Consider the following 27,401-nt stretch of genomic DNA (forward strand, 5'->3'; position numbering starts at 1 on the left):
TCTCGTAATGGAAATGTGTTCTAATAGACAACTTTTTATTATAATTTTTATAATATTTTGATCTAAATGTTATTAATCTTTTAAGCACTATAAACTTATAATATAAGATATCTGTAGAAGGTCTTTGAGCCTATGCAAAAGTTTAAAAAATTGTAAACTACGGTCTATAATCACATATTTCTGTATGAACACTTATTTGAAATGCGCTTTTAGACAGAGCGCTCGTGAAGTGCTTTATCAAAGTTATTCTTGGTACGTACGTATTAACGCAATTATCTTGGAGCAATCTGACGATTTTTTACAGAAGAATACGTAAAAGTTACTTAATCAGATGCAAGTTGGCGATTTTCGTAACTTTTTTAAGAGGTTTCATGAACTATCACTATTAACCGAAAGTCGGCAAACATTATCAATATATCAAAAGAAAATGCAATTTAGCAATTTAAAATGCATAATTTTATTAAGTAAGGATTATATTGGCATTTTATGAAATTTTTCTATGATTAGTTTTGGCTGTTCTTCTTCCCATATACACAGTGATCTATTTTTGCTTAAAAAACATAACACAATTGCACAGACTCGGCATTCCGCACAACTTATCTACAAAAGCGCATCTCGTCAATATTCCCTTTAGCGCTTTTTGCGGCAAAATACTGTATTCGTGCAGAAACTTTACCGCAGTTTCTTCCACTCCTTGCAGATTCCACAATCTCATATTTTAAAATTAAGTTTAAGGCAAAAAATATCACTACTTTTATATAAAAACCGTTGGAACTTTCGCTTATTATTTATGTACTATAAATACACTTATTCATCTAGCTAACTTAAATTCAGTTTTTATAATTACCAGAAAATTTTCTTTACTCTGAACCGAAAACCAGTTTAACGGCATATTAGTTTTATAAAGCTTTGCAACTTTTTTATTCCTGGTTTTATATATTTTGCTTCGAGAGACATATGACTAACCTATACTTAATAGTAAGTGAATAAATACTGATTATGAGATATAATATTAGATGTTATTTAATATTGGGTTATGAGATATAGTATCAGGTCTTAATTTCACTCACTGAATTATCACTTTGAAATTTTTTATTGCTCTTCAAACAATCAGATATAATTTCTTTTCTTTTGTTTAAAATTTAGAATACGACGTTAAAATTAGGAAATGATGGTCAAATGTAATGTACGCTACTCCAAAAATATATTACAGAAGCTGAAGGAGCTTCCGTTAAAAGGAATTAAAGGAAAAGTGTAAGATGTCTCATATATAAAATATTTGCTTATAAAAAATGAGGAATCCTAGAATTAGGAATCCGCTGAGGGGTTTGCTGAGTCAGGATAGAAGTTGAGACGTTTTCATTTTATTGATTAGTTTTATGGGCAAGCGAAATAAACCAGGAAGTCTTTCCCTTTATATATATATATATATATATATATGTGACGGCCAATAGAGAAACCAACCTCTTGAGCAACTACCCGAGGGTCAAGTATCATTGCTCTTAAGAATGTTACACAATAAGAACTCTTAAGGGAATAGCGCTGTGAACAAAAGCGTCAGCACTATAAACAATTGTAATAGAATTATCACTAAGAGAATTATCGGCTTGTGCCACAGCTAGTAATAGAGTTATAACAGTTGAGGAGTTTCTGTCTTCCTTCTTTTTTTTTTTTTTGTAATGTCTAACTGTATTTCTTTTTATTTCCTGCCTTTCGGAGAAAAACGTTAGTTAGCAGTTTTAAGTAATCAGAAGATTAGTAAGGGAGTTTAGAATTTCTTTCCCGTAAAGTTCAAAACATTTTCTTAACTGAAATTGTGTTCAAATTTCAAGATTTCACATAAATAGATATTGTTGTATTCAATTAATTTTTGGAAGGTGAGGAGCCAAGGACATTATATTTAATTTAAACATAACGTCTATTTCTTTAATTAAGTTCCACAGAACTTGGAAATAAAAATGAGAATGAAGAAAAAATTTTGATATATACGAAAATCATAACATTTGTCGTAGCAGTTCTTCACTTCACCTAGTCTTGTTTTTGTAGCGTATGTGTAAAAATGTCTAAAATGATATTCCCACCAACTGAAAGATTCACTCAATTATTTAGTTTCCTTAAGGTGAAGACCGAAATGCATGTGATACATGTGATAATTTGGTGAGTGATTTATATCGTAAGTTTCAAAAAGACAAACAGATGTCTATAACCAGAATCGTTGAATAAGAAACTTTAGCAACTGATGATTCGTTTGATCTGTGATGAGCTGGCTTACAGGCCAAGTGACAAGTATTATGCCAGAAACATACAGCAACTGCGGTGTTATGGGCAAATGTTTTAAATGGAAAGACAACCGATGGGAGAAATTTTATTCGTGGCATCTAATTTTTGCATATATTAAAGCATTCTCTTCCTTTCCTTTTATATTTCTAAGTTCTTTGTAACTGAATTAAGAAGTACTCCTAGTAAAAGCATAAGTAAAAGCATAAACTGCTCTTGTATGCCCATGTAATATTTATATTTATATTTTTACACGGAGGAAATATTCCCGTCTGCCAGGATGACTATTAACACTGTAAGACTTTTACAACAAAGTCAGGTCAGTGGTTATCTCAGGCGGCGCTCAGTAAAAGCATAAAAAAAGAGAGTACTAGAAGTAGTAGAAGGTAGAGTAGTCCTAGTAGTAAATAAGTAGTATTCGTATATACAAATAAAAATATATCTGAAAGTTACAAGCCCTTATAAATTTAAAGGTTTTTAAACATCATAATCTCTGAGTAAAAATATGTTAAGTTTATGATAATAATTGTTAATTGAGAAGATTGTAATAATTTTTATAAGATTATTTTAGGCAATAATTACACTTAGGTGAGTGTGGTTTCTTCATTTTATAACCTCTTTCCAAGAACATTTTTGTAATTTCTATATTCCCTTCTAAAGCTGCTGTCATTAGAGGCGTTAGATTAGAAGCGGCAACTTCTGGAAGGCATCGAATGCATTCAGCTCCACCTCCAACTAAACCCTTCAGTCTGCTTTCTAGATTCGTTTTGGCAATCCTTTAAGAAATAAGTGCAAAACATGCAATTCACGGTTAAATTTAGCAAACTTATAGAAATAACAAGATATCACGACATAAAATACTGCAGAAATTATCCATTAGAGAATGATTATGAAGGAAGTCTTAGATTTTTAAATAAAAGGTCTTAAATTCAAATTAAAAAAAATGGAATTTAATATGGTTTAGTTTATTCAATGCGAAATCAATATCACCTGTTAAGCAGCATTTCCAAAATATAAATATCATTTTCAAGTACAGCACTCAGCAAAGCGCAATAGTAGTGAAGAACACTAATTTGAAGTTCTTGAAGCAAAAACTCTATTAGAACAATATTCCTTTTCTTAATTGCTATATCTAAGGCACGCTGTCCTTTATAATCGCAACAATCAAAGTTGATCTGTTTCTTGCTCTGAAAGAAAAGGTAATTGAATATAAACTTTAATTTTTGACAAAACAAATAACTAAGCGGGAATCTGTAGGTTTTTATTTAAATAATCCTTATTCTAATTATAGGAAATATTATAATTCTAGTTTTAAAATCAAGGAAAGAGAAATACGGCAAGAAAACCTAAACTAACCTTAATTAGGCTGAAATTGATAAGCATTCGGAAAAAAATTTCAGAAATTATTTTTAATCCCATGTCGGTTTCATATTTCAATCCTTAAAGTCTATTTATCGATTGACTTACCTTTAGTATTAGTTTCAAACCTTCCACGTTCTCATTTTCGACCAGTTTAAGAAATTTCTTTTCTGCATGGCCTAAAATTTCATCGACGAAACTCACTCTGGGATGCATTTTAGGGTATCTACTCGAGTTATGCCTGCTCATTAGATCTGATGTATACTACTTATTGGAAAGGAATGATTTTCCGTAGACTGTTGATTTTTTTCTTCGTTTTGTGAATGATGCAATGTATCAGATTTTTATTGACAGGGCTAAGTGCTTGGAAGATAAGAATACATTACACATGGATTAAAATAACGACGGTAACACTCGGTTGATATTAAGAATAAAAGTGGCCGGATGAAAGCATTCTGTGATCCAATTGTTTTGCTTATCTATAATTTCCCAAAGAATAACCTTTTACAGCATTTCCTAATTCATGGTTTTTCTGTATTGCTTTAGAAACTTTGGATGCTAAAATAAAGGAAGCGCAGAGCAACTCTCCGGCATATTTCAAGAAAACTTCTTATTTCATTCGTCGTGGATAAATCATTATCTGTGCAAAGCGTTCGTTTAGTACAGCTACTTTAAAAGGTATTCAGATTGATTTATAATAATGATAACTGACACCTTTTATATTGCAAAATTTATTCGAATAATGTGAATTATTTGCCTTACATCATATATATATATATATATCCCAATTTCTCATCTGCACATATATATATATATATATATATATATATGAGTAATTTAAAAAGCCGAATGCGAGCTAAAACTGCTAAAGTCAATTATTTATTATTAGAAAAGGTTTTTGTATATCATGTCCAAGGAACAGATATTTAATTAAAACGATGAATTATTGGAATAAATTTTAGTCAGTAATTTAAGAAGCATTTTAAATCAGTATTTAGAATTTTATTGTTCAATAATCTAAGTTATTTAGATTTCTGTTGTAATAAAAATTATTTAAAAAATACAAAAGAAATAGTATTATGAATAGAAATAGTATTTTGAACTGTAAAAATTTTAAATAGTGAAAATAAAATTTAAATATTATTTTTAGTATTTAAAATATTTACCGCCTATTAGGCACCCTTTTAGGTGACTCCATAATAAAATGACCACCACTTACGGCCTTAGTAGTGGCGAAAGCCTAAAATGGTTAGTGCACGCGGAAAAAAAGAAAAAAAATCTCTGACAATGGTAGGTTTACATTCAGCTCGTTTCCAAACAGCTGCACGGGCTGTGTGCGGCATGCGCATATTTTTTATTATAGATAACGTTAACGAGTCAATTTTTGTTGAAAGTGTCCTTCCAAAGAGTTATAACTCTTCAGTGTTCCGTAGTAATATACTGCCTACTCAGCTTCTTTTGGTTAACTCTTGATTTTTCAGAGTTTATATTAAGACAGCCAAAGTATAGTCCGTCAAAGGATCTGTTATTAATTTAAAATTTAAATGAAATGAGGTCAGAAATTTTGAAAAGAAACGAGTTTAAACGGTCAGAAATTTTGAAAACTACGAAAAATGGCTGTTGCAGAGTTAGCGCTTTGTGTACAAGAAAAGTACTTTCGCTGACGTAACTATGGGAAATGTCCAATGCAACAGATTGTGTTCTTAAAATTTAAGCTATTTGCAAATTCGAAATTGCAGAAAACTTTATTTGTATGCGTCATCTCATTTCCCTTTTAGTGGGAAGTATTTAAAAGCTAAAATGGTGTGGTGTGTGGTGTGTGTGATTATGGCAAAGCCTCGAGGGCTATCTGCCTAAGAGGAGGGATGCCTTCGTGGAGGACTTTCTAAGGGAAACTGGCTCGTATGCACGTTACACATGGGGAAAACCACGAAAACACCCATGCAGCCAGCCCGTTCGCGGGATTCGAACCTCGGACCGAACTACCAGTGTTCAGCGACGTTACCGCTCGGCCGCTGGTGGGCCTTAAAAGCTAAAATGAAAACCAGATACTGAGCAAGAATACTGTTGAAGAGATTTATTGAAAAAATAATTGATGCTTTATAATTCTCGTTCTTTGATAAAATATTGCAGATTACTTCACCTGTTCTCACATTTTTGGCTCATCATAATCTTTCATGCTCTGAATCCTAGAAAGTCCACTAACCAACTTTACTAAGGAAATTATTATATTAAAATAATTTTGCGATTTTTCTTCATAACAGACTTGATAGACAGCAGATTTGTATAAAAACACATCTTGTATACCGATTAGTGACAGGAAATGTGGGCATTTAAGTTAGTTGTCAAAGTTATCATTTTGAAGTGCGAATGCACATTCTTTATTTTTTATTTTGCTGTGGAAAGATATTGAATACATTTTGAAAATGATATATTTAGAACATCAATTTTCACTTATCACTGCGTAGCTATTAATTTTATTCACTTATTGCATACTAGGCTTCAAAAATGAATATTTGGTTCATCCGGAAGTAGATCATTTCTGGAAAGATGCTATTCCAGTCCTATGAGATAAATGTTATTTTAGTGGTAATCGTGATTCAGAATAGTATACGTCTGAAGCTGTCTTGATACAACCATTTCAAATGAAGACCGTATATTTCAAGGTAAGTAGCTTTATGCGTCTGTTTAGTTGACAAAATTTGAGTAAAAATTTAGTGAAGTATTTGCTCCCACGTACGTTTACTACTATTATTTTTGTAAGAAATTTGGGTTCTCTTCTGTTATCGGGATCGGATTGGTGTTGGTGTATTTGGTGGTGTATTTAATTATGGCAAAGCACACGAGGGCTATCTGCCTAAAGGGAGGGATGCCTTTCGTGGAGGACTTTCTAAGGGAAACTGGCTTGGGATCGGATTCAAAATGGCATGTATGTATGCACGTACGTATGGATGTATGTATGTATATTGTGTATATATACACACATACGTACGTACATATATACTACATGCATACATGAACGCATCCATTCATACATGCATATATACACACACATTTCTAAATCCGGTCCTGATAACAGAACAATACCAGAATTTGATCTAATAGCTTTTTTATTTTAACAATGACATTGAATATTTTAATTCAAGATGTTACGAAAAATGCTTCATTCAAAGCTATAAGTTCAGTTTTGCCTAGCTATTCTCATGTATTTAAGAAATATAAATAACAAGTTAAGTTTCCCTATATGTCCAGTAAGAAAAATCAAAGTTTGTTATATCTTTCCAATAAACAATTTATTTTGATGAAGAATAAAAATTTGCAAGTTATTGCCGAGGTCCAAACATTAAGCTAAGAAACCGGTGTACATAAATTCCTAGATCATTTTAAAGTATTTTTGGTTTCTTCCTTATATGATTTGGTGATGTTTCAAGCTTAGTAATATATTTTTGCATGTATATATTTTATTCGAAAAGTATGTTATTAAAGTACAAAACTGTAATAAAACTTATTAAATTGTGGGCAAATTATGGGTTGTTAATTATTTTAATTTAGAATCATACAGTAATACTTAATGTATTATTAAAATTGTTTCAGTGTTAACAATTATCTGTATAATTTAACAGCACGTTATAAACCGAATTATTTTTATTATTATAGAACCAATCTTAAATTTGAAAACCAATTTTCATACATGTAGGTTGATTGCAGAGTTCTTAATTAGGCTATAAAATGATTATAAAAAAGTAATGAATCTCGTGCAATATTTAAAGATTATTTATCAATTCAGTGACCCTTCCATTTACTGCGTATTTTTTTATTACTAGCAGTTCAACGCAGCAGATAGCACGTCTTAACTTTTATCGTTGCTTGCAGAGCGTTTTCGATTATCCTGTATATATTTAATTTACTCAGTACTGTTTAGGTTAGGTTATCTAAATATGGTAAAGCACACAAAGGCTATCTGCCTAGGAATAGGGAGGCCTTTCTGGAGGACTTATCAGACTTTTCCCTTTCTTAAAAAGTGAATAACTTGCTTTGAATTTAAAGAGGAGACTTTACGTATCGGTCATCTGACCGTTTGTGACGTACGCCTCACCTGCCTGGGCTAATGCCATTGATAAAGATCTAAAAAATTCGAAGTTTTGCAGATTATAACGGGAGAACCTTGGTTTATACGTAACAGAAGCCTCCATGCGGACTTCAGGCTGGAGTCGATTAAAGACTTTATTACCCGCCTCAACAAAACATTCTTTAACAGAGCACTTTAGTGCATTCCAGCCAACTTTGCGAGCACCCTAAGATGAAAAATACTTGAAGAAGACAAGAGTTTGTGCCCATTTGCTGTCCACTTCCCTTACTCTACTGGTATTAACTAGCCAACCAATCAGTGCGCCTTGCACCAAATACGAACGCTCAATTTGGAGGAAACTTTCCATAACTGTTTTATTCAATCGGTGTTACTCCTTTTAAGATACTACACATGGACCTTAATTTTGTGAACATTTTAAGGGCTCATAGCGCATATTCAGTGCACACCCACGGTATCAACCCAGATGCAAAGAGCATTTGTATTCTTCTCCCTTCATTACTTGTCTCATCTGGAGAAATCTATTTGCGGATTTCAACACGAGTCAGGCCAGCAGGATCTCCTCCCCCCCCCCCCCGCTGAATGCCATTATACTCACCAAATTATCAAGGAAAATTGGTTCGTGTTTACGTTCCACATGGAAAAAACAAGAAAACCAACCACGCAGTCAGCCTGTTCGCTGGTAAGTTCAGGTCAAACTCCTAGTATACAGCGGTCTTAAACACACGGCCGCTTAATTCTGCAGCTGTTTGAAATCTACAACCTGTTTCTTTTCCTCACGAATAGAGCAAAGAATTCTCGTTGTGTATAACGTTAATTAGGCGGCGTGGGAGAATTTATTGCTCTACATTGCTAATGATCTTAATTATAAAACAACACAATTGTTGGTTAACCCAGCTATACAGATTAAACACAGCAAAAGTTCATTCAGGATATCCTTTTTCTTTAAATGCTGAAAATGTTATTATATTCGGAAACAGAAAAGAAAGGGGAAATAGAGGTTACACACGCAGTAAACGAAAGCAGTATCTTATTTCCATACTTCTCATCCAACGCATTATTTTATCGGCCTTCAAAACTAGAATCGCCTCGCGATGCTTTACGGGTGGTTCCCAGAATCACCAGCCACTCTACATTTATCCCATACTCAATTGCTGTTTCGAAGCATCGCGCCGGAAGTTACATCACCTTACAGATGTGATCATCGACTTGTTCTGAAATTCCGGTTGAATAATAGACACTCAGCTGCTTTCGAGGGGCACGGTCGAAAAGTGTTTTTGCGCGTTTCTATTGTAAGCAGTTCTCGGACTATGTTGATAGCGTCTCTCAGAATTCTTTTCAGCTATCGCATTACAACAGTTGACTGTTCGGAAGACTTTCACTGGATGCCAGTCTTGTATCTGAAGTGTGCCAAGTGTAGATAGAAATGTGATCGACAGGCGAGTGAAAGGGAAAATAATGTTTTGAATATGGATGATGCCTGCGAAACTATTTTTCTTCGAAAACGGGTGTGTGATAAAGTGGACTCTCAGGTGAGTTTGCATATCTGATCGTTAACTGGTACAGAGAAAAATATGTGAAACTGTAAGAGAAAAATATAGGTGTGTTATTGTGCTGTCGGATCTATGGGCGCTCATAAAATTACTTTTTTCGTTATTATTCAGATTAGTAGTTGGTTATTCCCATAAAGTACTAAAAATTTCATAGTAAGATAAAATAAGGTTAGTATTTTCAATGAATGATGAGACATACTGTCCATGTAAACAAAAGCATCTTTAGGTAAATACAGTACTCGTGGTTTTGACAGCATCCAATTTAGCAGTTGAATGTTAAATTTTATATTGATTTAAAGCCTAACATATCTACTCAATTCTGTACCTTCTTTTGGTTTTACCTGAATATTAAGCAAAAATACTTATAAATTAATTCTCGCCTTCTGAAAAAAAGTTTCAGCCTAAAACATTCCTAATGATGCAGATGGCCTTACTGATTTGCCATAATAATTTAACCAACCAACCCAAATCTGGCTTTTCTTTTTATTTAGGCATTTTGTCTTACTAGAAAAACAAACAAGCATACCTTTTGCATGCCTTTATTTTACTCTAAGAGATGCATATATTATGCTTATATGACACATGTAAACTGAAATATTCACGTTTTATGTTGTTAGTTAAATACAATCGGCTGTCTACGAGATGACTGTAGCAGGTCTCCTTTTCTGTTTCTAGCGATACACGAAGTTAAAAGTAATGAACAGTATTTCGTATTCATCAAAAAATAATGCAATGTTCCTGAACGAGAGAATGTGGATATCTGAATGCTGGTCTTGAATAAGGAAAAAAAGTGCACGATAGGACTGAATAGAATAATGAATAAATGCTTTCAGTGACACTGATCAGGCATAATGTTATTGAAATCAATGAAGCTTTTCTTTGCATCTACTCTTGAAAATTAACGCCAATATGTTTTTGCTGTAAACTTGTATGTTGTTACAACTACGTTTCTGTGTTAGTTCAAGAAAAAATAAGACTTTCTTTAAGAAAAAATATGCATCATTTTTAATTCGAATGTTCTATATCAGAGATGATCAACACGTTTGTTGTCGAGGTTGATTTTTTATCTAAAAAATAAATCATGAAATTTTCGAAATTTGGTACTCTTATCGGGACCGGATTCAGAAATGCATGCCTGTATGTTTGAATGCATGCACTATTAGTCCAAAGGGGCAATTTGCCTTGAAGGACTATAAATTTCGTTTTGGCATTTTGCGTCGATTCACGATAAGCGTTGTTTCATTTTTCAAATTGTTGCAACCAAATATCGCACTGTATTATATTTAAATAAATTAAATAATTAAGAATGTGCATGAAAGTAGGTATGTTTCTCGCATTGTAATAAAACCTAGAGCCATCAAGATTTGGTACCTAGAGCCATCAAGATTTGAATAACATAATCTTCCATAGAATATGGGCACGTGGAAGCCCTTATTTGAATTTGAATTTGGTTTTATTATAGATTTCATATTTTGTAACACTTCAACGAATTTTTGATTAACAAACTAAACGATTTCAAAGCGAGCAATGGCAACACTATACGGAGAAAAAAACATTTTTATCTCCAGCGCTTGAAATTCTAAAGATATGCTCATTTAAAAATTATTTTGCAATATATTGCTGTTGAACTAAATTTTATGGTTTGAGTACGTAGAACATGATTTTTAACAAATAAAGGTAAAACACAAAACGTTAAAAAATCTCTTTCGGACGTAATTTAAAATCTGAAACCTTTCAGGTTGCTGTGATTTGTTTCAATTTTTTTTTTAACCAGTGGCGGGCTCTCAGCCGACTTCGGCTTGGCCACTATGTCTACTTACGTATGTATATGTATGCATACACACATACATATACGCACATGCATGCATACATTTCTTAATCCTGTCCGAGCCCACCAACGGCCGAGCGGTAAAGTCGATGAACACTAGTTGTTCGGTCCAGGGTTCGAAACCTGGCGAACGGGCTGGCTACATGGGCGCTTTCGTAGTTTTCCTTATGTGTAATGAGCATACGAGCCAGTATTCCTTAGAAAGCCCTCCACGGAGGCTGGTTTGGTTTGGTTTGTGTAATTATGACAAAGCCTCGAGGGCTATCTGCCTAAGGGTAGGGATGCCTTCGTGGAGGACTTTCTAAGGGAAACTGGCTCGCATACACGTTACACATGGGGAAAACCACGAAAACGCCCATGCAGCCAGCCCGTTCGCGGGATTCGAACCTCGGACCGAACTACCAGTGTTCAGCGACTTTACCGCTCGGCCGCTGGTGGGCCTCTCCACGGAGGCATCATTTTCTTAGGCAAATAGCTTTCGAGTGCTTTCCCATAATTAACCAACCAAACCAAACTTTAATCCGGTCCCGATAGCAGAAGATTACTCGAAATTTAAGTATTCGAATCATGTTGTGTGTATGTTTTTCAATATAAAAAAGGTTTCTATAAGCAGTACACAAAATTAAATTAAAAACAAGAATGCACCTTTTTGTTTGTTTTACTAATTATTGGAACGCATGCAAGAACGATCTCTTTTAGAGCAGAGATGCATTTTTTAAGAGAAAATGCCTCGCTTTCAAATAGGGTAAACCTAGAAAATCTCATCTTAAGACACCATTTGGTGGAATCCGAATCCGGAGAGAACTACCAGTGTTAAACGGTCTTACCCACTTGGCCACTTTCGGGTTAATAAATTTTAAAGATGGCAAAACGTTTTATTAGTACAAAAATGAGCCATGCGAGCGTATCTACACAAAAGAAAATAGAGGAGTTCTAGCGGCCGATTTGTTGCTATAAAACCCAATAAATTATTGGAACAATGCAATCTAAGGAAACTATTGCTTGACAGCAGTAACTGACAAAAAACACAGAACTAACATAGCTGGACAAAGCAAATGATGTAGCTTCAGAAATCAGGATCATATTTCTCATGAAAGGATCTTGTTTGGAACCGAATCCTTGCTTAACAATAGTAATTTAGTTTTATTACTTTTATTTTACAAATTATAATTTTATTACTTTGCTAGCCAGGATTCACTAGCATTATAGTCAGTTAATAAATAGCATCAGCCAACTTGAGGTTCTTTTGCCAATGAAATTAAAAATATGATAAGCATTAAGGATTATGAGAGGGCTTTTCATTTGTAGAACGTTTTAAAGTTACCCATGGCAATAAATATGCGTTGCTTGGGAGTTTTTTTCCCCGTAATTCATCAATCAGCATTATACTATTTGTCAATGACTAATTAGTAAATGCAGCACTTGAAATTCAAATCTGAGTCCTGTGCGGAACGTTACAGTTAATGTCCTTATAATATATATATATACAAATATTGAATGATCTAAAATTCATTGAATTCGAAAACAAGTTTTTCTAATACTTGCGCAATAGCTGCAAAGTAAGATAATAATAATTTAGTTACTAAATATTGATTATATTAGCTCCTATTATAAATTTAGTGGAATGTATCAAAATGAGGGAACTTATAAGTAGGAAGTTTAATTCCGAAAATTGTTTTTTAAAGGAACTTGAATGTAAATCATAAAAAAAAAAAAAAAAAAAAAAAAAAAAAAAAAAAAAACTTTTCAAGGGGACTTGAATTTAAATCATGAATAACAAATATGGGTTCCCTCATTTTGATGGGCCCACCAGCGGCCGAGCGGTAAAGTCGCTGAACACTGGTTGTTCGGTCCGAGGTTCGAATCCCGCGAACGGGCTGGCTGCATGGTGGTTTTCCCCATGTGTAACGTGTATACGAGCCAGTTTCCCTTAGAAAGTCCTCCACGAAGGCATCCCTCCTCTTAGGCAGATAGCCCTCGAGGCTTTGCCTTAATCACACACACGCATTTCCTCATTTTTGATACATTTGAATTTATATTGAATTTATATATATAATCAATATTTCTTTAGTAAATAAATTATTTATATATATATACATGATTTCTTTCCCAATTGTAGGCTCCAGCCTTTTATAAACATTGGCATTACTAAGGTCGGAAGCGGTGGTCACTTTATTATAGCGGGAACTTAATAGGTGGGTCACCTCTGTACCTTACAGTGCTCCTATAAAGCGATGGACAAATTAAATCCATGTCTTCTCCGAGAATTTAACCCGGTTTTTCTTTACTGCAGTCAGAGTCATTAATCGTTTTCCCATCTGGGCGGCACTTATAATTAGAATATGAACAATGATACATGCCAGGAAAAACCATACTTATCATATTAAATATCCTATCTTTAAAAAATAAACAGCACAAATAAAAAATTAAATACATTGGGCTTCAAACAAAAATCCTATAATTCTGTAAATCAAATATTTTAATAAACAGACCAGACGCACAAAAGATTTTACAGTGCTTATAGTTTCACATTCCTGAAACTAATAAACTGCAACCGTGACCGAAGATTTAATTTAACTGAATCCTACTAGTTATGTCCTAAATTTGGTTCTTGGTGAAAGGAAAGACAATGCACCTTTGACTATGTCTTTCCTCGCGTCTTATGGAGTATGTTTTCTATCAAATATCTGAGCCCAGCAGCTACAACATATACAAGATTTCTGTCCCCTGATAGTTTCGTAGCCCATCAGTAGACGACTAGATAAAACTGAACGCTGAAAGTTCGGATTCCAAAAAACGTGGCTGAGTACGTGGGTACTTTCATGGTTTTCCATGGCTAAATGTGAATACGAATCAGATTCAGTAAAAGAAAAGAACCCTCCACAAATAACTCACTTCTTTAGGTAGGTAGCTCTCGCATTATTTGCCTTGAGCAATTAAAAAGCCACCAACTTCAGCAGATATCACGTGCTTTGCCTTTTCAGAAAACAAGTTGATAGTTTCATACAGAGTTCGTTTCTAAGAGTTGAATGACCAAACTGCATTGATATTTTCATGTTTTCAGTGTTAAATAACATGATATATTTTCTCTTTCTTAAAAACTCTCCTACTTGAAGGAAGCTATGCTAACTAATCAAACTGTCATTTAAAAAGCCCACAGTACATAAATCGAGCTGTTTCCCTGTTTTAAATATAAAAAACGTCGTTATAGTATTTCTTTGCTTTTTTATATGATAAAAATAATTTACTTGAGGATTATATGATTTTTTTTCCCTTTAAAGTTTAAAATTTTCATCTGTAAGAAAGTTTTCGGTTAGTTATTACACATTGAGACATTTTTTAACTTTAAAATAAAGCTCTTGTAACTTTGCTATCTCTAAGTATTTTATTTTTGAACAATAATGATGATAATATCAAAACTGAGCTCAGCTCGTCTCTAAATTCCGAATTGTCCGGATCTTACAAATCTACCATAAAATGTAATTTTCACTATCTTTGCCTTCACTTTAATAGTCAAGGAGAAAAATATTTGGTACCTCTGTACCTTTTCCGTTGACCATGAAAGGTGGCGAAGATCTCGACTTGCACCAGTCATTCCGGAGAATTCAAAAGAACAATTTGAAAGAAGTTCAAAAGAACAACACATCGCTCTTATTTAATTAGATAATCAAAAGGTACAAGTTACTGATATAGCATATAAAATCTTAAATAAATATGAGTTCAATCTTCTTTCTTCTAAAAACAAGAGAAAAACATAGAGATATTAGTTGACTTATATCTTTTTTTACAGAAACTAAACTGGCTTATCAAGGATTAATCGGAGTTACAGATATCGAAGCAATCGTATGAGTGAGTTGTCACGTCACGCTTGCCCCTTTCTGGTGATAAATCACACTATTTGGTGACACTTTAAACATATACTTGGATTATATCGGACATCGATTTCAAGAATGGTACCTGTTTTTCCGAGTCTTATTACTTTTGGAAATTCGGTATAACCATATAAGATGCTGGTATGTGTTGGAAACCCAAACCGAGTTTTACGTACAATTTTACACAATGGTAACAAATTTAGCTCATTCCAGTTTGTTATAGTATCGATAATTCTCTGATGTCCCGAAAAGGATGAAATACCAAGAACAGCGACGAATCATTTACTCGTCTGTATATAAAAAATGATGCTTTTTTCTTGGTCAGCAAGTAGGGCATACAGAATACGAATGCTTTTAACAGAGTTTCACAGAAGAGTAGAAAATGATTTATGGATTTATTAAGAATGAATTTTGAGAAAAGATACGGCAGACGGCAGGAAATCATCCCACTGTTATCATACATCTAACTAGAGCTGATGAAAAGTTTCTGACAGTATTAGATAAAGAAGATTCATGCTTAATTTATTACAATAATTCCTCGCATGGATGGATCACAGATAAATAGAAATTTCAGCGTCCGTAAATAAGACAGCTTATAAGAAGTTCAGTGTTTATACATTTAACGAATGCGGTCAACTCATGCCTCATCTTCAACTGTTTTAGTTTCAAAAATCTTTTGAAAACGCAAGTCACAGAATTATTTCTCATAGAAAATTTATTGTCCTGTTTCAGTAGCTTAGCAGTAATACGAGTATCAAGTTTCTTTACATTCACAGTTAATTAGATTGCTTTTTAGAGGTCTTGAATAGCTTAAATGAAGAGCATACACGGAGAAAAATATAAACATCACCCATAAAAATTGATATTTTTATTGAATCAATTTTGCGTAAATGCTCAATTTACAGTTTTAATACTGAAGTTCATGTGGATAATAATGTTGCGGAAAATAATGGAACGTTATAAATGATACGCAAGAGTTTACTCTGGAGAATCTGAAGCGTTTTATATCCATCACAAAAACACTACAGCATGTCGGGGCAGCTTACATGATTACGGGAAAAACCGCAAGCAACCTTAATCTTTCCTTTGGGATATCCCGGGCAGACTTACATCCTAGCAAAGGAAGAAGCTTGACGGTGATATTCATGACTTTGTTGTAGACGTGGGAGATGTGCTTGCTTCAGGAGGGCGAACGGGCTGGCTGGAGGGGCGTTTGTGTGGTTTCCCCATGTATAATGTGTATACGAGCCAGTTCCTTTAGAAAGTCCTCGACGAAGGCAACCCTCACCCTAGACAGATAGCCCTTGTGTGCTTTGCCATAATCAAATAAACCCTTAAAATGTCCTCGCGAAGGCCTTTAACTCGCTTGGGCAGATAGCCCTCAAGTGCTTTGTCAATAATCTAAACACAAGTAATCCAATGCAGTTGCTCAAGATTCAGGTAACTTTTCAAAATGAATACCGTGAACGGATTGGCTGCTTCGGTGTTTGCGTGATTTCACCAATGTTTGGTTAAATGCGAACCAGTTTCTCTAAAACATCCTCCATGAGCGGTGCCGTATTCAATTAAGGAAACAACGATAGTTCAAGACGAGAATATTATTTGCTAAATTTGTCTTTAAAATTATATAATTTTTGCTTCGTACTAAGACATCCAGTTACATGACATTAAAAGAGCGTCATACATTAAGAGATTATTTGGAACTACAAACTTTTCGAAGAAAATATTTTTTTTTCTTAGTTGAGTGATTTTAGAATTCTATCTGCAGTGGTATTTAATATAAGTAGAAGATATATATTTAACACAAAATGCTATGCGAACCAAGCATTGAGGTTCAGCAGCTTTGCTCACGAGGTACGAAGTTGCGAAGCGTAACATAAGCTGTCATAACTCGCATTTCATTATGTTGAGTAATTTAAAGTGAAACATTGTGGCTAGCTAGTTAATAATCGAAGAATTCATGCCTCATTTGCAAACAGAGATGGATTTACTTACTTTTATGTACTCTCGTTGTGTAGAATTGTTTTTCGGTAACAGTTCACGAATTTTGCATTGGAATAGATTTATAACCACGCAAGTACATGCAAGGCTGTTATTTGAGTGCCTTTTTGATATGAATGGTAGATTAGAATATCTTTTATCGAAATCTAAAAAAAAAATTGATATTTGCGTAAATCGTTGCAATTAATCAAGCTTTAGTTTTAAAATACGGAAATTTTTATATCCTTTAATATAATTATACAAGTTGTATTATAATTAAGTGTATGAGTTATTAAAGGTAATTTGGTAATGGGGTATTTTAAAATAATCATTTATAGTCATGATGCATAAATAGCAGATCTCGTACTTTATACCTGTACTCACAGTTTTTTGTAAAAATGTTTAGTGAAATTTTTATTAAAATTAAAGTATTAATTTTAAAGTAAATTAAAATGAAAGTAACATTTTATTAAAATTTTTAGCAAAAATTTTAGAATTAAAAAAAATTGCATTTTTTTTTGTAAAACTTTTTGTAAAATTTTAGGTCTTCACGAGTTAATGTACTTGTGATTGGAAAAATTTTATTTCCTGTTCCTATCTGGTATTAATACATTCTAATTTTCTGCACAAAAGTCTTGAATTGTACCACTCTTTTAAGAAAACATATAGAAAGAAAATGCCTGTGAGCATATATTTCTAGCTAATATTTGCTTATAAACATTTTATTCTGATTATATAAGTTTATTTATATACCTAAAATTAAGTCTTCCTCAGTATGAATTCTTCGGAAAATAACTGCTACGTAATACGTATTATGTCTCTGTAATTGTTAAAAAAATAAAACATTATTACTCTGAGGTACACGAAAATTGACAAGAATTAGAAAAATTGGACGCTTAGTGGAACTGCCAATATGAAATATTTCATTACTAAATTATTTATTCATTGCGATAGATAAGTTGAAAATGCTCTTTAATAGGAATCTCGAAAATATAGTAGAAGAAGAGAAAACAAAAACATTTCCATTATTCATTAATGTTTAATTAATTGCAATTTCATTATGAATGCTTGCAGAAGATGAACTTTCTTTAAAATCGCTTTAAAATATACAGTCTTCCTGAAAGCTGCAGTACAAAAGGCTAGCTTTTTTATAACACTATAAAACAATTACAAATTTAGTATCTCAATATATATATATATATATATATGTGTGTGTGTATTATGAATACATACATATATATACTTAAGAAGAGGCAAATATTTTCAGAGAGAATTTCTAGAAAAATATGCTTGTTATATATTTTTACGCACAGAACTGGGACAAGCCGACCATACTCGCTAGGGAATCAGTATTATGCAGATGCAGGAAAAATACATTTTTTTGCTGATTTCTGGCTTAATATTTGGGCGAAATTTTAACTGTTAAATATATTGCTTAAAATTTGCGCTCAACTCTTAAAAAATCTACGTAATTTGTTAAAATTTATATATAACTAGAATGATTGGAATTTATGGATCCATAAATACAATTATACATTCTGCGAACGATATATCAGCATATATACCTGTTACTCATAGAAATGATCAGTGTAGCCTTTTTTTAGCGGCTAGCTGAAAATTATGAATAACTGATAAAATTTAAATTTGAAAATAAATTTAATTAAAACACAAACACTACATAAAAGAATTACATGAAAAAAATAAATAAAAAGTAACATAAAGCAATTTACTCCAGAAAAAGGCGAAAAGTTATGTCCATGTAAAAATCCGCCGGAACTCGAACTAACGGTTTCAGTGGTAATTTTTTTTTTTTTTTTTTTTTTTTTTTTTTTTTTAATCCTTCGCGAGACAGGCGCTGCAGAAAATGGAGGCTGTTTTCTAGCGTTTGGTTACGCGATTGCTTTACTGATAAGTTTTCATGAGCTTTAAGTACAAACCATATACACGTTCATTTAGTTTATGATAGCTTGCTTATTGCTTTATGCGGTATAAATACAAACTACCTTTCTAAGAAATATATTGGTTACATTAGCGTATTTATTTTAAAATAAATTCTGTAATGTTTTCCGATGACGATAAAGGTACCGAACTGTACATGGCATGGGAACAAAAAGACATCTTTAGGAAACACATGTTGCATGAGTCTGTCGAACTCATACTGGTAGGAAGGTTAAGAAATTTACATCTAAAACCGGTTTATGGCGTTTTAAAAGTGTGGTTATATTTATGGATTACACTGCAGTAGATTTTTAACATAACATTCTTTAAACTGAAGAATTGAGACCTTTTGTATATTCTTTTGCTTTCCTGCGTGTTGCATTATATGAATTTATCATTACATTCTATGCACTTACCACTAGAGCCCACCACTGGCCGAATAGATACACGTTTTACATTGGCAGCTCGGTCCGTCTTCGAAACTTCTTGAAAGGGCTGTTTGCATATGACCTTTCGTGGTGTTCTCCATATATGCCGCCGATGTAGGCAGATAGCCCTCGAGTGCTTTGCTATAATTAAATAAACCAAGCAAACCAACCAACCAACATATGACACTATATGGGATAGTGATCAGTGAGCTCACTGCCGTACCGAAGGCCTGGGTTCGAATCCCGGAGAAAGCATGGATGTTTGTAAGCGTCTGGGCGGCAAGGGGCGACTCAAAGTCCTTTCAATATTTAATATGTCTACATGAATGCAGAAGTGCTTCAACCTGCACCTGCTTTCGATGTGTGATGTAAATACGGACGATATTCTCTTAGTTAATCCTCCACTAAGACATTCCTTTCCTTAGCCAAATACCTTTGTGTTTTTCCTCTAGTCAATTAAATAAAGACCTTCTTCGGGATATATTTTGTGTTGCACATTTTCAAAAGCAAGTTATACTGTCTCATATTTGAAAATAAGTTTTTAAACTTCCGCTAAATAATATTTGATGAAAGGGAACGGAGATTCTCTATGGATATATTATAACTATCGGATTAAACATGTAGAAGAATTTTGTTTCTTTTGAATTTGTTTGTATGAAATTTGATTAAAACTAGAGTGATTAAACTAAAAGAAATTCTAGATTGCAGATAACGCTTAGGCGTTGGGAAGAATACTTAAATGCGAAAGAACTGTGCCTCTTTCAGCAGGATCAGTTTTCCTTCCGTTCGGAAATCTATTAAACTTGATTTTCAATTTACCCTACTTTCAATGCCAATGGGTCAGTTTTGGGTGTGGCCCACCAGCAGCAGCTCTAAGATCACTGAATTCGAGCTGGTTTTCAGATGCCGGTGAAAGGCTGGCTGCATTAGTTTTCAAGGGTTTTCCCTTGTGTAACGCGAGTACTAGCCAGTTTCCTTTAAATTCCTCCACGAAGGCATCCCTTTCCTTAGACAGATAATCCTCCCATGCTTTGCTATAATTAATTAACCGAACCAGATTTGGAATATTAAAGAAAATCGTGTGAGAGTAAAGGTAATTTTCATGCCCCCCCCCCCCCCAATGAAAGCTGTATTTGCTTTCTAAATTTTAAGATTTGTTAAGACTTATTCCACAAAAATCTCTTTCAGTGAGGTTTTTTAAGACAATAGTAACTGAGAAAAGGTTCCTTTTTTTGTTGTTTTGTTTATTTTAAATAAAATTTGGAGGATGAACTACCTGGTAATCGATAAATGCCATAATTCTAATACTGTCCTTCGTAATACAAGTCCCATAAACCCGAGCCTTCTGGCTTACTGAATGATTTTTTTTTGTTTTTGTTAACCTGCAGAATACTGTTTACTTCACATTTCCTTGAACTGCGTATTAGAGAAATATAGCGATTCATTAACGGCTGTGTGGGTAAAATCCGTGAACCCTGGTGGCTTGAACCGGATTCGACTTCGTCCGAGAGACATTCTGGCTACGTGTTTGTGTGTTTCAGCTTCGCTTTCTGCGTGTAACATAAATATGAACGAGCTCCTTTAGAAATCCTCCTGAAAGGAAATGTTTTGCGATATTTAATTAACCCTTTGGGTACACATTTATGTGAAATTTTTTTTTGCACTTGGAGCATATTTAACACTTTGGCTACGTTTGATGTATCAGTACGTCATGCATTTGTTTGGGCAAAGACGCACATGACGTTCTGATACGTCATTGAACCTGAGACAAGATTTAGCTAGTTCATTCTGGTATATTTCTGGTCTATAAGTAATGTGTATCTATTCCAACAGAACAAATAATTTCAGTAGTTTGGTGACAACTAACTTGTTTGGGATACACAACCCCATAATGACAGAACTAGAGAATACATTTTATCAAAGTGATAACGACAGTTTTAATGAAAGTATTGATTCCAAGATACTTCAGAAAACCGTTTTACATCAGGTACATTTTCTTTTCTTTCTCATTTTTTTTCCAATGGCAGATTGTGAACAATTACATATGTAACCCAGTCCATTAATCGATACAAGGCCGGATGTGGTGGTCTCTTTATTATGGAGGCACCCCTAATAGGTGGGCCCCCATAACATTTCCTATGAAGGGACGGACAGTTACATCCATGCCTTCTCCGGGATTCGAATTCAGACCCTTCGGGCATCGCGACTGGGCGGCTTTCTTTTTCAAATACATTCATCTAATTTTTCACGAGAAGATTCACTATCACTGCTTGATGAGCGTCTTAACGTCTTGGAATAATTTCACTATCATTATTACTTTCTAGTTTGATATATTTTTCATCATTTTCATTTTGAAATTCCCCTTTATCGCTTAAATAAGGATCATTATAAAATTCTTCATCAGTTCCAAGATCACTACTTTCATTAAAACTGTCGTTATCACTTTGGTAAAATATATTCTTTATTTCTGTCATTATGGTGTTGTGTATCCCCAACAAGGTTCACCAAACTACTGAAATTATTTGTTTTGTTGCAGCAGATACACATTACTTTGAAATATACCAGAATGAACTAGCTAAATCTTGTCTCAGTTTCAATGACGTATCAGAACGTCATGTACGTCTTTGCTCAAACAAATGCATGACATACTGATACGTCAAATGTAGCTTAAGCAAGTAAGCAAAGCAGAAATATAGCTGTTCGGCACATTATAAGGGGTGTTATAGGGGTTATAAGGAAGTAACAACTTATAAGTGTGTGGTGTTGCGGGGCCCCAACCTGCCCCGCAACAATACTAGTGACTGCTATGAACTGGAATTATACAAACTCTTAAGAAGGGTTTAACTCCCTTTTTATTCCACTTTAGAAGTTACAGATGCGTTCACTTGACGCTCACAAACTACGCCGACCCGGCGATTAAATAAAAATAAGAAAGTACAACTAAAAATGAATAATAACAAGTTACTACCTACGAGGCTCTCTAAACGTAACTAACTTAACCGCGTTCTAAGATACAGCTGAGATTTCAGCAAACTTTCTGAATAAAAAGTTGAAAGATTCAACTAACTGCCGAAGCAAGCACAGAGGCCGAAACGCGCGGTTCTTAAATTTCTACTTAGCAACCTTCACGCTCGTGAATCAAGAAAGCACACCTACAAACTCGTTTCCCTTCTATTTAACTCAAAATTACTTCCGCTGAAAATTTGAATACTTTGCGCGTTCTACTGAAATTTACATACTCTGGCATTGGCAATTCCAGGGGAAAGTAAAGGCTTGACAGGAAAGATAGCTTAAACTTAAAATAAATGTTAGTTAAAATAAATATAAACCCTACAAGTGTTTATATATTGCTGTCTTGCAATCGATTGCGTGCGGAGGAAAAGAACTTTGTGCGAAACAAAATAGCAAAATTCAATGCAACGCAGTGCACACGGGAAATTTGAAACGTATGTTGCTGAGGGATTTCCGGAATTTTCTTTTATTTGGTATCTTGATCATTTTCAGTGAAAATGCTGAGCATATTTAATCTTAAAAGGAAATTGTAAATTGTATCTTAAAAGGAAAGTGTTAATCGTCCTAGGAATAAATACTAATTGAGTATCGGTAAATTCTTCAGTATTCACAGAATCTGAACATAACTATATTCTATTTCGGAGCAAGCTTTTACTTACACATCAATTGAAGATATAACTTTACTTAAGTCCTATGTTCAATTTTTTATAAATTCACCAACTGTTCACTCGAGTGCTGTAGAAAACGATCATTAGTCATAGGGAAATGATAGCATTACACTCATAATAATGCTGTCCACCAGCGGTCGCATGGCGAAACCACACAACACTTGTCTTTCGGGGCTCTGATTCCAGCGAACGGGTCGGCTGCAAAGAGTTTTTGTGATGCCACCCATGTATAACGTCAATGCGAGCCAATTTCGCGTAAAAGTCCTCCACGAAGGTATCACTCTCTTACACAATAACCCTCGAGTGCTTTGCCATAATCTACTAATATTGTTTTAAATGACATTGACATTTACGTGGATTGTCACACATACCTTTGCTTAACAATGCTATACTTTTTATTTCTTGTTGTTGACTGATGCTGACTTGTCTGACGTATAGTCAGCATAAGCCCACGAAATTCCTCGTGACAAGGAGCGCAAGATTACGTCTGTCGTTGGCAACAGCCTTGAGCACCTTACAGGTAACAGTGCGATTTTGCTCATTCCGCCTCCAATTTTGGTGGACAGCACCCCGGGGGGGGAACGGGTCTGAGGGTCTCCCACCCTCTGCCCTACCACTAACCTCTCGAGAGGCCTTCCGGCTCGCCGTATGTTTAGTGCCCTCATGCTAAACGTACACTGTACATTTACAAACATCAGTGTCTTCTCCGAACCCATGCCCTTCGGCACGGCAGTCAGCGACGCTAACCACCGGTTGGGCGGCGCGTTTTATTTCTACCTGTAATAGCTGAAAATAGTACCCTTGGCTTACCCAAAAAATGCGTTATCCAAAATAGCTCTCGCCTCCCTTAACCTGAATAAAAAGTATTCTGCTGTACATGTTCTACTTTACTACTTTATTTTAATAAAGATCATTAACAGAAGTCTAACATTGATTTCATAAGCAATCAGTTTTGAACTTAACAGCCATTTAAGTGGCATGTGCCACATTTCACGGAATTGGCGATTTAACATTTTATATTTCATCTAGTGAAACATCATATCCTGCTAGAAGGCTTACCAATGCAACTGCATTTCAGCAATGCATGAAAAGAAGAATTCGATTTCTACTCCTAAGTGTGAATGACTTCGCAGCTTCATTCATCGCATGAGAGGGGGAGGAGATAAAAGTATTAAGCGGTTCACTAACATCGTGCATGGTAATTTTCCTGCGCTTTTTGACCCCGTAAGTAGATATTTCTCATCGCAATGTACATTGAGAACCGCATGAGTAATCAAGAGTGGTTGTCTATTGTCTGACCAAGGACATGCTTGCAGCAGGTTACCATGTAGTCCCGTATATTGCCTTATGCATCACTATTTCTTCTTCTGTTTGTTTATGCTTCAAATGATTGTGTGACAGAGTTAGTTTCAAACTGAGTGTAAGCATGTTCTATTATGTTCTGTTGCCATGCATGTAACTAACGACATTTCTCGGCAGAATTGTGATTGTCCTGTTGGTCTCGTTAAACAGAGGGCCAGTCATGTGGAGGATTACATGAGTGATGAAGAAAGAGAATTTTTGTGGTTAGTGCAAATAGGAGATTTAGAAGGAATCAAGTCTTTCCTTGAGGTAAGCGTTACCCATTTTATTATTCTTTATTTTTAATATTACTACTCTTTATTTACTGTTATTATAATTGTTATTATTATTTCCCATTCGGTTAGTTTGAGTGATGTCTAAAAGCAATGATTCGCAAACTTCGATCGGCAAATTTCGTTTTAAATTTCGTATACTGTAAGTTTCTTAAAAAAGCTGTAATTGCGAAGATGCGGAAACGAGAGCAAGAAAATTACGTTCATTTGTTCAAATACTTACGGATAAACGATGCGTTCTGTCCAGTAAAATATTTCTGCAATATGTAACAGTCCATTTCAAGCTTATTCGGAGATGCCATTTGTCTTGAATAAGGCCCCCAGTATAAAGTAAACTGTGCTACAACCGAACTCAGATCGAACTACCACTGGACTCTATTCTAGGTGAAGGGGCAAGTTTCATAAGCGTTTTCGTGTTTTTCCCCATGTCTAACATAGATACGAAGGCCCACCAGCGGCCGAAAGGTAAAAGCCGCTGAACACTGGTAGTTCGGTTCGGGGTTCGAATCCCGGCGAACGGGCTGGCTGCATGGGCGTTTTCGTGGCTTTCCGCATGTGTAACGTGGATAGGAGCCAGTTTCCCTTAAAAAGACTTCCACGGGGCATCCCTCCCTCTCCGTGTATTGCCTAAGGAAGGAGCACGTAATAAGTAAAAATAAAATAAAATAAAAATAAATAAATAAAAAAAATAAATAAATAATAAAAAAAAATAACATAGATACGAGCCAGTTTCGCTTAGAAAGTCTTCCGCTTAGGCATCCCTTAGGTACAAGTGAATATAAAAATTATTAGTACGACAGAGGTTTCTCAAAAGAAACTATTGTTTTGGCGTGCTAATTCTACCGAAACTTCTTCAAAAGGCAATAACTAATAAAAACGTTTACCAAATGCGAGTGCAAAAACCAATATCGAAAATATATTGAATTAGGTTTTAAATATACGGGAAAGTAAAAAATTGGGGACTTACTGGCGCGTAAAAAGTATTCATGCATTCAAACAAATGCAAAACTGTGATAGCATTTTTCTAATTGGTTTTTTCAGTTTTTCGTCAACTGACATCATTTAGCTTGCGGGTTATATAAAATGACCAGGTATAACTTTAAATGTGATATAAGAAAAGTGAAATTTTAATATGGGTCGTAAAGGTGAAGAAACGAGTGTTTTCGAAACAGAATTAAACTTAAAGCTTCATAGAGGCGACTACGTTCAACTGAATGAAAGGTAGACTACCTTCAGCTGCGCAATCGATTATTCAAAAGTTTATTACCTCTAGAATAGTGCAAAAAAGTGCTCGTTCAGGAAGACCGTATCTACTTACATCCGTTGGCAGATGATTTCCGGCCCGTTCGTTGAAGAAAGATCTGAAAGTAAGTGCTTCTAAGCAATGCAGCAGAATTGAGAAACATGGGAAGGGCAATAGCCGTAAGCACAATTTAGAATCATGCAGAAACAAGGTTTCCATATCCGTGATGCGAGGCGAGAGAGAAAATTCTGAGTGAGAGCAATCGGAAGTTACAATTAGCCTTTGCCAAACAAAAGAAGTGAATGAAAGCCCAGAGTTTTGAAAGAACATTATTTATGCAGATGAAAGTAAATTTAATATTTTTGGATCGAACGGGGAGCGAATGGTGGGGAGGAAATGAAATACAGATATGCATCCTAGGCATTTACTACCAACAGTGAAACATGAAGGTAGAAGCGTGCTGGTTTGGGACTGTACGAGTCCTTCCGGGACAGGTAATTTAGTTATCATTAATAACATGTTAACCATCTGCTATACGCTGATACTTTGCAAAACAATTTACGGTCTAGGATAGTGAATATGTCTTCATAAATGATAATTATCTTAAGTATGCAACCCTAAATACACAGCTCTGGATGCTTATATAACACCCTAAAGTTTATGAATTTTCCTCCTCAGTCACCCGACTCCATCCCATTGAGAATATAAGGTAGACTCTTTATAAAAATGGTTGATCCAGGCACATTTTCAATAAAAATGTCTTAATAACTGCTCTTAACGAGAATAGAAGTTCATATCTAGCTCAGTAACAGCAGATTTGATTGAATCAATGCCAAGGGGACTTGAGGATTTTATTATTTACACTAAAGAATATCCTGCAAGGTATTAATTTAAATATATTAATAAAAATTTTCTACATTATTTATAATATGCGAATACTTTTACACCACAACATTGTTTTTGTTTTGTAAATATCTTATTTGTGCATGCATTTATTTTCACGTAATTTCACACATAAATATTAAAGTATATTTCATTATACATATTTAATTACTTATTGCGGAATTTAAGATTCTAATTTTAGCAACGAGGTATTTTTAGATCACAACAATTACTGTACGAATAGCCTTTTACATTCCTTGCAGCCCTAGAGTGCTTTGCCCTAATCAAATGCACCAAACCATTTTCTTATACATACTGTGAGGTTTTTCCGTCCTACCAACTAGGCATACCATACAAGCCATAAAATCGCTGAAAACTGGTATTTCGGTTCGGGGTTCGAATCTCGGCGAACGGGCTGACTGCATGGGTGTATTCGTGGGTACGCATGTGTAGCATATATAACAGCCAGGTTCCCTTACAAAGTCCACCACGGAGACATCCCTTCCCCTTACGGAGATAAACCTCGATTGCTTTGCCGTAACCAAACCTAGCAGTATATATCGTGGCGAAATTTGCTCTGGTGCACTTTTTCATTAAATCGGGGTAATCCAATCTTCTGTAATAATTTATAAGACACAAT

The 27,401-nt window shown here is 34.5% G+C and overlaps 2 protein-coding genes across 4 annotated transcripts in view; one reads left to right on the top strand and one right to left on the bottom strand.

Moving 5' to 3' along the window:
• LOC118203779 (short transient receptor potential channel 4-like) overlaps nt 1-3,852 on the bottom strand; it is a 36,512-nt gene extending 32,660 nt beyond the window's left edge. The window contains exons 1-3 of the mRNA XM_085808261.1: nt 3,745-3,852; nt 3,268-3,464; nt 2,860-3,053 (exon numbers count right to left, since the gene is read on the bottom strand). Of these exons, the coding sequence (XP_085664387.1) occupies nt 2,860-3,053; nt 3,268-3,464; nt 3,745-3,852 (499 nt within the window). The remainder of the gene's footprint in view (nt 1-2,859; nt 3,054-3,267; nt 3,465-3,744) is intronic.
• Nucleotides 3,853-8,956: 5,104 nt separating this feature from the next.
• The window catches only part of LOC118203776 (short transient receptor potential channel 5-like), a 66,127-nt gene continuing 47,682 nt past the window's right edge, over nt 8,957-27,401 (top strand). Inside the window, exons 1-2 of one of the 3 annotated variants that reach the window (XM_085807396.1) lie at nt 8,957-9,255; nt 24,482-24,613. In XM_085807396.1, the coding sequence (XP_085663522.1) occupies nt 9,193-9,255; nt 24,482-24,613 (195 nt within the window). In that variant the 5' untranslated portion in view covers nt 8,957-9,192. The remainder of the gene's footprint in view (nt 9,256-24,481; nt 24,614-27,401) is intronic. The other 2 variants (XM_085807397.1, XM_085807398.1) reach the window with 2 other exon arrangements.

The sequence above is a fragment of the Stegodyphus dumicola genome, chromosome X1 (genome assembly GCF_044657685.1).
Source record: "Stegodyphus dumicola isolate Sdum_Otavi_A_Nest chromosome X1, ASM4465768v1".
NCBI classification, from domain to species: Eukaryota; Metazoa; Arthropoda; class Arachnida; order Araneae; family Eresidae; genus Stegodyphus; species Stegodyphus dumicola.